This window comes from Ptychodera flava, chromosome 15, assembly GCF_041260155.1.
Source record: "Ptychodera flava strain L36383 chromosome 15, AS_Pfla_20210202, whole genome shotgun sequence".
NCBI classification, from domain to species: domain Eukaryota; kingdom Metazoa; phylum Hemichordata; class Enteropneusta; family Ptychoderidae; genus Ptychodera; species Ptychodera flava.
The window spans coordinates 12,612,205-12,628,617 of record NC_091942.1 but is presented as its reverse complement, the minus strand read 5'-3'; the positions used below and the strand labels follow the sequence as shown (position 1 = coordinate 12,628,617).

At 38.9% G+C, this 16,413-nt stretch overlaps 1 protein-coding gene across 1 annotated transcript; it reads left to right on the top strand.

Moving 5' to 3' along the window:
* The first annotated feature begins 9,790 nt into the window (after window positions 1-9,790).
* Window positions 9,791-13,111, top strand: LOC139152247 (uncharacterized). Its single transcript, XM_070725389.1, has 5 exons — window positions 9,791-9,983; window positions 10,120-10,235; window positions 10,455-10,502; window positions 10,756-10,812; window positions 11,012-13,111. The coding sequence occupies exons 1-5, from the start codon at window positions 9,791-9,793 to the stop codon at window positions 11,237-11,239; spliced, it is 642 nt and encodes a 213-aa protein (XP_070581490.1). The 3' UTR covers window positions 11,240-13,111.
* The last annotated feature ends 3,302 nt before the right edge of the window (window positions 13,112-16,413 follow it).

Below are 16,413 nucleotides of genomic sequence, written 5' to 3'. Positions count from 1 at the left end.
AATGACACAAAGTTGCTCTGTTAACCTTCTCCAAAATTTCTTCACGGATAACCTGTCCTGAAAAAACAATAACCAAAAAAGCATGAATGTTAAAGAAAACAAAATCCATGAACTTCAGCAGCAGAAAAATAATAATTAAAAATATAGCACACGCTTTCTGTCGAGTATTCTTTCCTTGTTTAGTTTTCTCATCGCAAAAACAACCTTTCTTGAGAAAATAAACGATAAACATTGTCACTCACCTATACAGTATACCATTTCTTGCATGGTTCTTTCCGACGTGTAGTTGAAGTTCTGCTTATCACTGCTGAGGGTACTCAGATACGAACAGCCCAATGACTTCGCCAGCTCAAGGGTGTGTACAAAATTCGTCGTATGCGGAAGCTCACGATGCATGAGAAAATACATACAACGTAGAGCACCGATGAAGGCCTGAGTTTCTACAGTGACGACTCTCTCAAAAGTTGCACAGATACCCCCATCTTTAGCCGATGCGCTGGCGTCTGCTTCCTTTCGGGTAGCGGCACGGTGGCTGATCGAATCTGCATGGCTTCGTATACGGTCTTCTCGGTAGGCAGTACACGGCACCGAAATCCATGTACTACTACCAGTCTTCTGTTTAGCGTTGTACTTTTTGCACACTCGGCAGTACATGCCTAAAAAGGTGGAAGACGATAAATTGAGCACATTTAGAAAGGTTTTCTGGTTTACACGAACATGTTTCCGGAAAAACGTAAATATGAAACGGGGGATTGTATTTGACTTGGAAACACTATTTCAGATTCAGATTCAGATGTAGAACTACATGTTCATAAAACCGATACCGTGATTCGTTGAAAGTCGTCATGTGACATGATTAAACCAATTACAACCAATGTAACATTTTACCTATACACACTGTACTTTTGACCTGGGATCCGATCACGAATAACGTAATAGACTATTTGCTTGCTGTGAAAGGGTATCGGAAAGCCAAAATGTTTGAACGTATTTTGTTTTGGAAGTTACGATATTAAACAGAACTAACCTTCATCAGTATGGTATTCAAGCCAAGAGTATTTCTTCTGCCAAGGTTGGTACCAGCCAGAAAAACGGTGCTTGGCACTCTTCTTGATGGGTGATTCGCTGCGGTCACGGTCGGCATCATCTTGCTTGCGTTTGCGGTTCGACTGGGCGGCGGTCGGAGACTTCGTCGTGTATCGGAGTATGGAGTTCATGATGTAACTTCTTCGATGGTAAGCGATGAACTGCTGGTACTGGCGACTTATTGCCGTTTAAATACATCTTGTACGGCGGAAAATGCTTTGAAAGTAGTGGCGGTAACACTTTTTACTCTTTTTCCCAAAAAGTGTGAAACGGACACCTCCTCTGATAGGATCGGTAACCTACGTACACTGAGCGGCGGAACATCATACAGATATGCGTGACGATCGCATGCAGTCGCAAAACAAACCGACAGATGTGTGAACGGCCCCTCTTTAACACGGCGTTGTCAGTTGCTATGTCATTTTTATTCAATAGACTTTTAGATATTGTTCGGACAACTGACTGTGAAAACAGTACAGGCGACAGAAAACAAAGGTGGGCGGGCGAGATTAAGGGTGGGCGGCGACAAAAAAAGCCGGGCGCACCGCCCGTCTAAAACACCTCGTGGAGAACACTGTTCTGTCATTTCAGAGTTCATCTGTGACTGGTATTAAGACTTCACGTTGAAGGAATACTTCACAGTTTATGCTATAAAAGTATCAAAAAAGCGTGTGAGTAAACAAAACTTGTGAACATGTTTGTTCTGAAGTGATTTTATATCAAGTTACACTTTTATTTCCCACAATTCATCTGGTTTCCAAGTATATCTATTTAATTACATCCACGTGGTTCTTCTTTCTCATGAAATGGCAAAACAAATGTATACCGGTACTTTGTCCTTTCCACATAGATGATGATCTCAATTTCACTACTTCTATTTGTTCAAAGCATGCTGATGTTACCTATATTTATTCTATGCAAGAGAAAAACCTTTATTGAAATTGAAGAGCGCTGGAAATATTTGAATAAAGAAGAACTTTGATTTACTTTACAATGCTGAGATTACCTTTTCACTGTTTCTCCAAAGAAATGCAATTCTGAGATAAACTTCTCACATTTTCTCCAATGTCAGTTGTTCATGACAGTAACTTGGACTAGATTGTACTAGTTTTGATATATTATTGTGCTAGCTTCATAAAGGATTTAGACTTTTTCCTTTGTTGTATTCAATGAATTTTTTCCCAGGACCTTTAGTAATAAATTAGTGTTTCTTCATCCTACACCAGGTGTTATCTTTTTTCACTGACATGTGAGCTAGTTTGCTGGTATGGTAACTTTAATGAGCTGTGTGATTAATCTAACGGACTCTAACATAGTGATGAGGATCTCCAACTGATGGTGTTGTATTTTTGTTAGCCACTGAAGTGAACATGACATGATGTACATGTAGAAACAAATATATTTTTCTGTGAACAAATGAAATGTGACCTATTACATGTAGTAAGGTGAATGAGCAATGTCCTCTTTGATCTGTTATACCGGTATATCTCAATGTACCGGTAGATCTGCATTTTTGGTAAGGGTGATGACCATAGATTTGGAATCAGGTTTCCATCACTTGCCAATTCATCCTGCCCATCAAACTCTGCTTGGATTCCAGTGGTAGGGCAACGTTTACTATTACAATGTCCCACCATTCGGCCTGGCAGCAAGCCGTTGGGCATTCACAAAGGTACTTCACCCAGTTCTCAGACGTCTTCGCAGTGAAGCCTGTGTCAGCGTTTGTCTAACTATGTTAACGATTGGATTCTCTTTGGCCAGACATCACAAGCTAGGTCTACATTGAAACTTTCAAAAGTGCCAACTGATTCCAAGCCTGGAGGTAGAGTATTTGAGCTACCTTCTAGCCGTACTGTACTGAAGAGCCAGTGTTTCAGATTCCACGAAATCGACTGCACGATGTGCGTCACAGTGTGAACAGACTTTTGCAACAAGCCTACCAGGGAGCAGGTGCCCCTGGCTTGGTAGCACGGAAAATTGATGCTTCGCAATGTATATGCAGACTTAGGCCGTCAAACCAATTGGTTGACACCAGTTACTCTTCACCGCCAATCAATCCCAGCCTTGGAATGATGGGATCCACGGAAAGGGAATGGCCACAGTATCATTACCCCAACACCAGATTTGACAATGTAGACCGATGCAAGTGGCCGCGCTGGGGTGCCTGAGTGTTGGAAAACAAGAAAGCAAGGGACTGTTTCCTCAACAGATAATCCAGCAGTCATCGAACTACAGGGAACCGCTCATAGTATTACTGGCACTTCGCTTCCAGAAGCATCTCCTGACTGGCCACTATATTCCTATTCAGAGCGACAACATAACGGGAGTCTGAACTAGGAGACGTGAATACCAGTGAGGTATTGAAAAATAAGAGAGTAACATTTTCTGTACATAAGAAGCATTTACCAAATGTCTTTTTGCTATAGCGATAATACAACTGGATATATGTATACCATTGAGTAGCACTGTTGCTTTTTTCATCATGACATGATAAAAATCAATAAAGACTGTGGCACCACCAAGGAAAACCATAGTTGCAGTACAGTAGTTCAAGCTTTTGCCTGGGTATTTGGGTCTGACGGCGAAACCTGAGCTACAGGTCCAACCGTTTAAAAAAATGCTCAGGTGCTGAACAGAATTCCGTTCGCCGCACCTGAGAACGGCGAATCAGGCCTTCTTCTCTTTGCAGGTTTACCATATAAAACTATTTTGTACCTACCCGCTTAAAGATGTCTTGCCATTTATCCAAATTACTTTCGTTGTATGGGTTTTTGAGTGGTGTAGCGGGTTACCCATTCAGCGTGACACTATCTTTGAAAGTGACGACTCACATTCTTGCACGTTCACGTTCCTATCCTATTAGCATAATGACATCAACAAAACGTATGCTCGCTCATTTGCCATATTGTATGCTTCTGTCTGATCATCGATTTTGATAACCAAGACTGTCTGAACGAACTCCGAATAAATGATGGAAAATGATGATGAAATGATAGCAAAGGTAGATGTATGACATCATAAAAGAATTGTGGATAAAAAGAATTAACAAGAAATGTTATGATGTACAGTCCAGCTTAAAACTCACTTTCCAATTCGCTAACGCAGTGCTAACGCAGCACCAGCGCAGGGTTAACGCCGCGTTCTGAAAGGTGTGAATTGGTCGCCAACGCATAGTAACGCATTGTGGCGCACAGTGGTGCAGAACGGACCTCATTTGTCAAATGCACGGCGCGGAGCATAGAACAATAGCCAGTAACACATACAGTACAGTCCACGCAGAACCTGTCATTGTGCTGGCATTTGACGGATCGCGGTCTAAGGTTGGAACATGCTTTGTGAAAAATTGCAACAAGTGAACATTATTGTGGCCATTTACAATAAAGAAAGTTCATGACACAGTATTAGTAATATCACAGGCACAGACCACATTGTTGTGCAATATGCCAGGGGAATTTTCTGAATGAATTCGTCCGTCATTTGCCGTAGAGTAGACATCGTACATGAAAGCATGATGGCAAAACCTGATACATAGAAGCACCAGATTGTAAAGTATTTTATATTAGGGAGGGTGAAGAATAACAAGTTTTGAATTGTTGCCCGGTCGATTTGTTGTATTTGAAACAACGCATCCTTTTTACACGGGTAAGGAAACGAGAGCAGGAAGTAACAACTAGCATCGAAATAAAATTTGTTTTTAGCTCCCATAGCCATATGTATATATGGCAATGGAAGCTATTCTTATAGGCTAGGGAAATGTCTGTATGTATGTATGTCTGTATGTCTGTATGTCTGTATGTCTGTCCGTCAACATCAAAAACTCCAAAACCGCTGCACATTTCATCTTGATATTTGATGTGTACATGGATGATGGGCTGTAGATGAGATTTTGTTCAAATGAAGTTGTCATTGCCAAAAATATGCAAATTAAGTGAAAAAATGTAAAAAACAGTCAAAATTGAAAATCTCAATAACCACTGAGCAGATTACATAAAAAATTAGCATGTAAGTACTTTGGGCTGACCTGAAATAATTGTGCTTTTTTTATTTTTTGATATTGTTGAAAATATACAAATTAGTGCCAAAAAAGGCGTTTTTGGTAAAAAATCTTCTTCTTCATGAACCACTGGTCAGACAGCTTTGATATTTGGTATACAGGTCCCTAGGGATAACCCAAATTGGATTTGTTCAAATTGTGATGAAATATGCAAATCTGTATTTTTAAGGAATTTTTTTGTCATTTTTGGTCAAAAATTTATTTCATCAAAACCGCTCGTCTGACAGCTTTGATATTTGGTATACAGGTCCCTAGGGATAACCCAATTTGGATTTGTTCAAATTGTGATGAAATATGCAAATCTGTATTTTTAAGGAATTTTTTTGTCATTTTTGGTCAAAAATTTATTTCATCAAAACCGCTCGTCTGACAGTTTTGATATTTGGTATACAGGTTCCTACAGATAAACTAATATGATATATAGAATATATGATGAAATCTGCAATTTGTATTTTTGGTGCAATTTTTGACATTTTGGTCAAAAAATGTGTTTCTCAAAAACTACTTGTCTGATGCCTTTGATATTTGGTATACAGGTTCCTGGGGGTTCTCCTAGTGTGATATAGTGAAATTTGATGAAATCTTCAATTTTTGTATTTTTGGGTCAATTTTTGCCATTTTTGGTCAAAATATTGTTTCTCAAAAGTTACTCATGTGATAGCTTTGATATTTTGTATACATTTTTATACATAATTATGATGAAATCATCAATTTTGTATATTTGCAGCTAATGTTGCCATTTTAGGTCAGGCCATCCTGAAATGAGCTATCAAAGATCTCAACCATCTTCATCAATACATATGTCACAAAAAGTTGCTCTCTACATAACACAGCAGAGCTGTGTCGACTATTGGGTCGCTTGTTTTTTTCAAAACCGCTGGTCAGACAGCTTTAATATTTGGTTAACAGGTCCCTAGGATGACCTTAGTGAGATGATTTCATACAGTCAGGAAATACTTAATTTTGTATCCATGTATATAGTAGCTTCAGGGACATTGGCGCTATGTTTAAGATAATGTTGTGATTCAGTAAGCATTTGAAATGGTAAACTGTATTTGGTTGTTGAAATGCGGTAAAAAATAATGAGAAAACATAGCTGAGGTGATTTTAGCAGGTTTGGTTTCCAACAAATATATTCAAAGTTTTTTTCAATGTGAAAGAGTGATGGAGGGAGGAGGGGTCCTGGCAGATTTTGAAAAAAATCCAAACAAATGTCAATAAAAAAATCAGCCACAGAAGGTTTGTCAAAAAGAAAAGGTGGGATAGTGGGAAAAAAAGAATGTACAGTGTATCGGATAAAAAAGATGTTCCCTGATGTATTTTTGTGTGCCATTAAACATGCAGTGTATTTTAGTTTAAGATGTCAATCAAGTTAGGTAAGGATTTGAAAGGAATAGTCAAGTTCACCACAGTTTAACTTTATCTCTTGTGTCATCATCCTTGTGTAATTGGTTAAGTTTGTAAGTTGCTCCAGATGTGGATATACCAGCTGTTCTGGAAGAAAACAATGTTTACTTTTCCCTATTGGGTTTCTGAGTTAATGATTGCATGTTGAACTCTCTCCATGTATCTGGTGCATGGGCAAAATGTAAATATTTGTTGCATGTTATGTATTTCAGTCCATGTCAAATATTGTAAATGAAAAATCGAGAACAGTTTGCTGTGTGCTTGTACAAGATAACATGTATGTCAATTAAATTATATAAAATAATTAAATATTAAATATTAAATTAAAATGATGTCAATTAAATATTAAAACTGCCTTGCAGTTTGATTGTCTTAAAAATTATCACAGAAGTAGAAAATGAAAAGAAACTAATCAAATTGCTGTAACATATTCACCCTCAGTGTCTGTAGGCCTATACTTAAACTATTTTATCATTACATTCAGCTTTTTGTTATATCTTTATCACTCTCCATGGGCCAAGGCACACTTGGGGTCAATGTCATCACTCTGTGCCAGTCTGTGAATGTCAGTCTGTCTGTATTTAGGTCCATGTTTCATACAATTGGTGGTTTGTTTTGATAACTATATTTGGTATATAGGGATAACCTAGCAATACAATTTTTTTGACAAAATGTGACATGACTTCGGTGACCTTTGACCTCAAATATACATATTTGTCCATAACTCAGTAACCACAAGTGCTACACCCTTCATGTATAGTATGATGGGACACCTTATGATGCCACATATTGTACCTCATTAATTATGTGCATATCTAATTTTGAGCAAGCCAATAGAGCCAGAGGTCTGATTTTACTATAGGAGAGAATTTTTTTTGACAAATGTAATGTGACCTCGGTGACCTTTGACCCCAAATATACATATTTGTCCATAACTCAGTAACCACAAGTGCTACACCCTTCATATCTGGTATGATTGGACACCTTATGATGCCACATATTGTAGCTCATTAATTATGCACATATCTCATTCTTAGCAAGCCAATAGAGCTGGATGTCTGATTTTTGGTATATAGGGATAACTATAGAAGAGAAATTTTTTGACCAAATGTCATGTGACCTTGATGACCTTTTACCTAAAATATATGTTTATGTCAATAAATAAGTAACTACAAGTGCTATGTCCTTTGTATTTAGTAGGATGGGAGACCTTATGACAACACATGCTTTACCTCATTAATTTTGCACACATCTAATTCTGGGCAAGTGAATAGAGCTAGAGGTCTGATTTTTTGGCATATAGGGATTAATTAGCAATATAATTTTTTTTTCAAAATGTCATATAACTTCAATGACCTTTGACCTTGATTATACATATATATGCATATCTCAGTAACCACAAGTTCTATACCCTCCAATTTTGATAGGATATTAGACCTTAAGATGTCACATCTTGTACCTCATTTATTATGCGCATATGTATTTCTTGGCTGGCCAATACTGCTAGAGGTCTGATCTTTTTTCCCGATTTAGAACCATAACTTAGACATGCCTCATGTGTTTCAAATTGGGAACAACGACATAGACCTATTTGCCCATAGATCTCAACATATACACTCCAGTGATACTTCTTAATGACCACATTTCCCTGCCCCATCAAGACTAATACTCCTATTACAAGTGGGGACTGTCATTGTCAATGACTTGTTTAGTTAATGGTTGTATCACAGTATACGATATTTCTAATTCTGTATTTTTTCCATTTTATATTCTGAATAAATACATTAAACATATTTCACTGTCTCCAGTACATTACATTTAAGTATTTTCACTTCATGCACTTTATCCCTTTCACACATGGTCAAATATCTGACCAGAGAACAAACACTAAATAGTCCAGGATGGGAGCTACAGTGTCATTGACGCTATTTTTTAAAATCAACAGCTTGTATTTTTGTCCTGAACTTTTTACGATTACACGAACGACTTTGCTCTGGATCCGACTGTCTATAGAAGACACTGCAGTTAGCAATATCGAGTCACTATCATACTGAAGTAAAGTCAGCGGTGATGTCGTAGGAAAATGCAAGTGTTTTCATTAGCTTACTGATTTTTCGTGCTAATTCTGCTGTGTTTCTCGCAAAAAAAATTGGACTGAAGTTTTGAAGGTAGCTGAATCGGTGAACCATTTTGCTTAGAGGCCAAGTCCGAGTTTTGTAGAGGAACCGTGGTCCATGGATGTACTAAAATACATCCGCGGTCTGTCCAGTGCGTGTCTGTTTTCAAAAATATCTGAGCCATCTAGCATGCACTGTGTTTAAAGAGGGTCAGTAGTACACTCTACGACTAAATTGGACACTGAGATGCCAGAATGTGAAACCAAGTTCCAAAATGACCTATAAGTTGCGAAAGTATCCAGACTGCAAACTGCATGCCCTGTCCGATCGGGCATTTCAAAGCAAATATGGCTACCGCTAAGCCTGAATCTGCCTCTGTAGTCATCGTGTAAAATGCAATTCTAGGTTTCAGTGAATTAAAGCAGGCGGCTTTATCTGACCGGGAAATATGACGACAGAAGTTCTTAACATTTATACAGGTCATGTATTGTATTACGATGTACCGTCCCTCCACAGTTTGTAGAAAGTTAAAAGCATAACATTTTTTTTGAAAGTTATATCGATGCGATACATACTAAAGAACTAAATCTGAGACTCTTTCTGTCAGTTTTGGGCTGCTGGTCTTCACAGCAACTTGCGTCTATCGGCTTTAAAAATATTAAACATTTTCGGGGTAGACTCCAGTTGAAAGTGTCTCCTGCGTGAACGTCCTTGGACCAGAACTGCGACCTTTGTTTCATGACGAGTCAAACATACATTGAAATGTAAATGTACCAAAATTTACAAATTGACGTGACTTGACTGAACTAATTTCGTAGTCAACATGTATTTGTCATTGAGAAGTGACAGATAAAAAACGTGAATAATTCCATTTTGTCGAATTTAAAGCCCTCTCTGGGACCGTGGTCCGACAAAGTCCCATGGGAGCATAATGCTCTGAGGAATTCGCCTGCTATTCTAGGAAACTGCTGGTTTCCATAGCGACCATGCGACGTTTAGACCATTGACTGTTGACCGATGTGGTCTTGTTCAATAAAACCCAACTTTCACTTTGAACCAAAGATTCGAGTCATACAAAATGACGGAAATAGCAAAAAGTACCCCAAAATTCTACACTGCACCGAACATGACTGCTCGCACCGTTTCCCGGTTACCAAGGTACATGTATGCTCTTGTCCTGTTCGACATTGATCGAAAGACGAGCATCGTGCCTGTTACGAAGATTGATGGTCTAGTTGAAGCCAACTACAAGGTCAAGGTTGCGTGGAAGGAGGGAAATAAGATCAAGAAGCTCGATGCTAAAATCTTAGCACTGTCAGGTATGTTGTATGCATTAACATACCTATTACTGATATGGCTTTTTTAGCCTCGGTTGATATGCATTCAATGTTTCAACTCGTAGATCAAACATGGTAGTGTTGCTTGTATTAATATTGTCAGTTTCCTTTTTTACAGATGACAAAGAAGATCTCGGAACAAAAGAGGCAGAATTTGGTAATATGTTGGCAGAGGCAGGTCCTTCAACTGATGAGCCCCAGAATACAGCTCCGTCTAGCGAATCACCGAAAAGAGTAAGTTAGTCCACGGTCCCTCCACCGTGGTTAGTCTCATTATGAAATCGAAGTAGCCTTTATTCTCGATGAGCAGGTACGGTATCCCAGCAAATGTCATAGACTCTGAACAAAATTCTTGCTCCAATTATTAAGTCGGGTCAAGTTTTAGACGGCGTTTTTGTGTTGTTTCTATGAGTCTACCACTCTCATACTAACTCTTGATGTTTATGCCCACAGATGTCTGACGAAACTACGAGATGTAAAACAAAGACAGACAGCAAAAGGGTAAGTTGGCAAGCTGCATTATTCGTGATATTATTTTACCAACAGAGATAATCCATAAGTCAACGTCAGCCTATTTTTTCCAACGTGCATCTTCCCATATTTTGGCTGAAACACTTTAAAAGGACATACGCCATCTTACCTTAGTATTGGATTGCATTTCATTACGTTGCGATATCGGCCGGATTGCAAAATTAAATATTTGGTACCGTCACTGGTAAAAATGTAATTTGTAATTTTTTTTTTGGATCAACAGTCACAAAGTGATACTTCTAGCAGGTCAAGGCAGAAGAAATCCAGGTCAGCTAAAGATGTAAGTATTTTCAGTATGGTATAACTCACATTCAAAACCAAATTTGTAAAAGTAATTAGAAGAGCAAACAACAGAGAGATAAAAACGTCGTTATGTCTACACATCTGAAACGCGATCCGATAAGTAAGCTAAGAAACGATCTTGGTGTATTTGCGTGTTCATCAATGTTACACTGTTCAACACGAATTTTATTTTTCAGACCTTCAGGATTGAGGCGGATGGCGATCGAGGCCAATCTTCTGACGAAATCCTTCATTGTACCCACATGGCATACCAACGTTCCCGTGTCATTTTAACTGGTGAGGAAATGGAAGCAGTCCAGCGGGAGGTAGAAGAGTACGGCATGCAACATAACATACCCAAGTCCACAAGTACCCAGACGGACACCGACATTTCCGACAAGGCAACGCAGACAGTCAACCGTTAGAATCAGGAGAGCCTAGATGTGTCCGAAAGACTGGAGCGGCTAGAGAAGAAGCAGGACGAGTTGATGCAGATGCTCCGGTGCTTACTAGCTAGATCTTCCCAGGAAACTCCCGCTCCAATTAGTCAGAATACAGCAGTCCCCCTCCCATGCCAACCTACGTCGCCGACCGCACCGTCCTCTGTCCCAGCACCACGCCGGTTACAGTTTCACAGTCAACCAGTCGTCACTCCATCGATGCCACCCCAACAAGTTTCTCATCTTCCTGTGCCTGTAGCCCTCCCTTCGGGAGAGACGCTCCCCAAAGTTACCGTACCTTTGGATAAGGTTCAGGAGGCACTTTCGATTGCCTCTTCGATAGGTAACTTCGCAAAGCGCCTTGTGTACCTTGTGTACAAACCCGAAGAGAGGGTTAACAGAACGGTAAGCGGTAATAGTTGTCGAGGCCTGCAGAAGGAGGCGTTGAGTCTGCGACGGAGAGACGCTATCTACCAAGCTGTGTTCACGTACTATCTGCAACCAGTTGCCCTTGCCGACCGCGCTAGTGTTTGGAAACGCTGTATTGTATACATTGATAAGGCTCTACGGAAGTATTAGGAGATCGTAGCAATGTACGTGAAAATATCAGTTCAAATTGAAAGAATTCATTGTTTTTAGACTTGAGACTTCATATTGTAATTTCTTTTTTTACTTGCAAGGAACGATTAAATACTGTTCATAAAGCCAGAAACTACTGTCTTTATTTTCTTTTCGTGCTGTCCTATATTTTGCAATAAAGATTTCTTCATGTTACGTCTTGCCGTCCATGTAGTTATATTTGCGTCTGTTTGCATGTCGGTCAATACCCAATACAGTCAGACATTTTAGAACTGTTCCCATATAAATCAAAACTTACGACATGACATAGAGCCTATTCACAACTCTGACAAAGTGTTGTGTGCGATGTATGAGTGCGAGTATGTGACTGCGAGTGAACTATACTGGATGCCAAAATTTGATCAAAAATCTATTGTATTCCAACACTGAAATCACGTCAGTTCATAACCTCCCCTATCCAATCAGGAATCACAGCCTATTCAATATACATGTACAGTCGCGACATGGCACTGATCTGGTGATGTGTCAAAGGCCATCTCGAATGAGTATGCGACAATTTTCAGTGCAAATTCGTGTCAGTATTTTTTGTAACAATTGCGATTATTTTGCCACTTGACGTAAATTTTTAATTTTAGCATTACATTCGAAAATTTAAACAAACTGAAAGGTAAAAAAATAATTCCGTGAACTTAATAAATGCAAGTATCGACAATCTTCATACTTCAAATAAGCTAACGGTTTGTAAGGTGGATGAATCAATCACGCTGCCCAAGGATGACGAAGTGGTGCTGGCTCCTTCTCCGATGCTACCGTACTTTAATTGTCGTCGTCATGAGAGAACGACACAATTTATGAAGACAGATGTGCTGCACAAGTCTGGCACTGAAATTCACGAAACTCTTTTCTGTATAAAAACTTGAATGTACAATTTTCTTGAGATTAACATAACCTGTCATCGGCCTTGGACATGGATTTACAATCAGCGTTGTGTATATTTACGTCATGGTCCCTGTACAAAAGGGATCGTGCGTGATTAGGCCTACGTGAACTAAAAAACAAATCTTTTTCATGTCTCCGAGGTTGGTGTCAGTAAATGATAAAATACTTTCGGCAATGAAACACACCTTGAAGAAACAAAAATGAATTGATAAAGTAATTTTCGTAATCCAACAGATATGGAAAGAAGTATAGTTCGCGAAATGGTTTTGAAGTAAATAATGACTCCGATACAATGATTTCCGATAATTTCTTTATTCCCCTCCCCTTTTCAAAAAAAAAATATTAAGAAAATCTAAACAGCAGTTATTCAGAGTATTTATTTTATTTAAAAACTTTTAGAAAGTCTTCAGTGGACGATAACAATATCAATATATTCCAGGGCTCGAAATTAATTTTCCTGAGCACCTGCCCTTCGGGTAAGTGCAAGTTACTTTTTACTTGCCCATGGAAAAATCTGCAGTATCGGTACTCCGAGTGGCAGGAGCACACGCTGCTGCTGTGGTGTCCTCCTTGATCTCCTTGCCTTTTCCCGGAATTTGTCTTTGTTCATCAACACCACTACAATCTCCTTGAGTGTTTCTCGCTTCCACAGTATTTTCAACTGAGTTCCTGTCATCCTTTTCACGACTTTTGTGAAATTTGAATGAGAACAAGGTCACTTGTTTTGCCATTGTGAACAGCCGCTGATTAACTTGACAGAGACAGGGAAGTTACAAGGAACTAGAGAGCTGCTCTATTCATTGCTCATTACGCCCCTTGTGACAGGCTTTAAAAACCCTGTTTGAAAGGCAGTGAGCACACATTGATTTTTCTCCAGAGGGAGTGATTTCCTATGTTTCAAGACCATTCTATCATTTGATACTGGCTCTTCCATTTACCGGTAGTTCCCATTACAATACACCATGTATGCATTGACATGATCAATGCAGATGACTGAATGTGAGGGAGTGTGACTTACTAATAGAACAGCTCCTCATAACCTTTTGACCTTTTGAACACACTAGTCCCAGACACATGAGACAGCCAGACACTGGGACACAGTGAATGTTTATTTACTCAATCATAAAATCATTACCGCTCAACAGCAAACTTCACTTGCCCAATCGGGCAGCCAAGGGTGACATTTAACCCGCCCGGAATCAACTTTCAGTTGTTCCGGGCAAGCGGACAACCGTTAATTTCGAGCCCTGTAATTCCGAGGACTGCTGGTAGAAGTAATGTCAATGACACTTTCTCACTGATGTTTTGCTACGTACCAAAATCGACATGGAGAAACAAAACATTCACTGTGTTTTGAACAACGACAATGGCAACTATTGCAGAATATGTTCATTTTCCAACCTTTGTACATGACTTTACGTCCATGCTTTAGGTCGCCTACGTGAAGTTAAAATCGGCATGTGAAATTATTAAAGAGTTTACGTACTTCTGAGATATACCCCCTTTAGAGCATGCAATGTTTCCCACTGTTTATGCTTGGAATTCGATTTCATCCAGTTTTTCACCAACTACAACATATTATTTTGAGTTTGAAAATCTCATGCGCCACTAGCTATTGTGTCAACCATTTAATCATGAATATTCTGGGTAGGCCACCAGCCATTGTTGTGCGTTAGCGCGCGTTAGCTTCTTTTGTTTGGCTTAACAATAGGCGTTAACACATGGTCACAGAACTCGCTAACGCTGCGTTAGCTTTGCGTTAGCCTTGCGTTAACAAGGTCGGAAAGTGAGTTCTGAGCTGGACTGTATTGATCATTATGTGTATTTCATTCACTTTGCATGATATTATCAGATATCTTGTGGCGTAATTTAAGTTAATTATGCACATTACCCACAATAAGTTTCCAAGGAAAAAAGTAATTCCAAGATCATCTCCACTGCTTTGTATCAGAAAAATTTGGCATTATTGTTTGCATACGAGCTTAAGAGAGAGCAATACGAAATCATTGGCTGTGTGATGAACAAAAAATCATTGCTTGGGCATTTTGCCAAAAGGGTTCGGTAAAAATGATCTTTATGCAATGCCGCCATTGTTATTAGATGCATTTGACCCTTCCAGCCATCATATGGCCATTGTAAATAGTCCTTTGAAATGCCTTGTGATATATCAAGTGAAGAGTTGGACACAAAAAGGAATTCAGAGTGCATACACTATCAACAGATAGGAGATGGACGGAGATGCTATCAACCGTAAGTAAAATATATGGTTTCCATTTCTACTCCTCTTCAAATTTGTTTTAATGAAATATACGATGTTACTAAAAAATTCAATTTCTTTAGGTCTCCAACAAGGAAGATACAGCATCATTTTCGTGCCACCAGAATCTGTACTTGAAATGGAGTGTTGGTCGTTCATCATAGACAAGCAGATATATCAGAAGAGAGTGTCTCATTGCTATTGATGAAGTACATGTTATTTATGCTGGGTAAAACATTTGTAAATTTACTTCATACGTGAAAGCAGTCAATTGACCGACTGTATCAGCTGCCATTGTAAATCTTCATGTGCAATGATTTCTGGGTAGGGTTCATGAAGCAGGTCAAATAATGAGTTCAGATAATAAAGTAGATCAAATAAAGTCAAGATCATATCGTGATCATGACCAAATAATTGCATAAGAATGGCCAAATAATGACACAAAAATGACAGAAATACCAAACAATGGCATAATAAAAGTGAGATAAGTTCCAAATCAAGACGTTGATGCTGAATAAGGGCAAAACAAATGAATTAATCAAATAATCATGATTATGACATTATGTTGACATTATTTGACCCACTTTATTATCTGAACTCATTATTTGACCCTGCTCCATGATTGAACCCTATTACCCAGAAATCATTGCACAGCATGGCAAATGCACAAACGATTGCAGGACACTTGTATGATATTGCTTTCGTGGTAGCGCCCGTGGCAAAATTGTCACGAAATTCATGGACTGTGTCTGCACTTGACATCCTGCCGTGCCCCCTCAATTGTGAGGGTCAATCAGTGTGCACATCGTTGTTATCACGATGCGTTATGTTCTGGAGTAGTGACGCAGCATAGTTGATGGCATCCCTACATGCTCTCACTGCCTCTGTGAGTCTATCACTTTCCTCAACAGAATTGTTTGAAGCTGCTCGATTTGCCTGTCATAATTTACCGCTATTTTGCATGCAGTCGCCATGTTGTACAATGATTTACGGGTAGTGTTCAAATGATGAAGCAGGGTAAAAAACTGAGCTCATAGAATATACCGTAGTCAAATAATGTCGAGGAAATGTCGTAATAATGACCATGACATAAACGTGACCAAATCACCTTATACCAGGGTTAATGGCTTAATAATGATGAGATTAGTTTTGTATCAAGACATCAATGCTGAATTATGGCAAAACAATAGAATTAACCGAATAATTTCATAATGTCGTAATCATGACCAAATAAACGCATAATGACCAATAATGACCAAATCACCAAATAATGGTACAACAATGTTGATACAAGTTGCAAATCAAGGTATCAGTGCTGTTGAATGGCAAAACAACCAAATTATTAAATAAAATGTAATCATGTCAAGATAATGTCAAGATAAAT

Excerpts from the sequence above, each read along its gene's own strand:
- LOC139152247 (XM_070725389.1), top strand. The coding sequence starts at position 9,791 with ATGACTGCTCGCACCGTTTCCCGGTTACCAAGGTACATGTATGCTCTT. Across the intron at positions 10,503-10,755 it reads CAAAGACAGACAGCAAAAGG|TCACAAAGTGATACTTCTAG; the intron begins GTAAGTTGGCAA and ends TTGGATCAACAG. Across the intron at positions 10,813-11,011 it reads AATCCAGGTCAGCTAAAGAT|ACCTTCAGGATTGAGGCGGA; the intron begins GTAAGTATTTTC and ends TTTATTTTTCAG.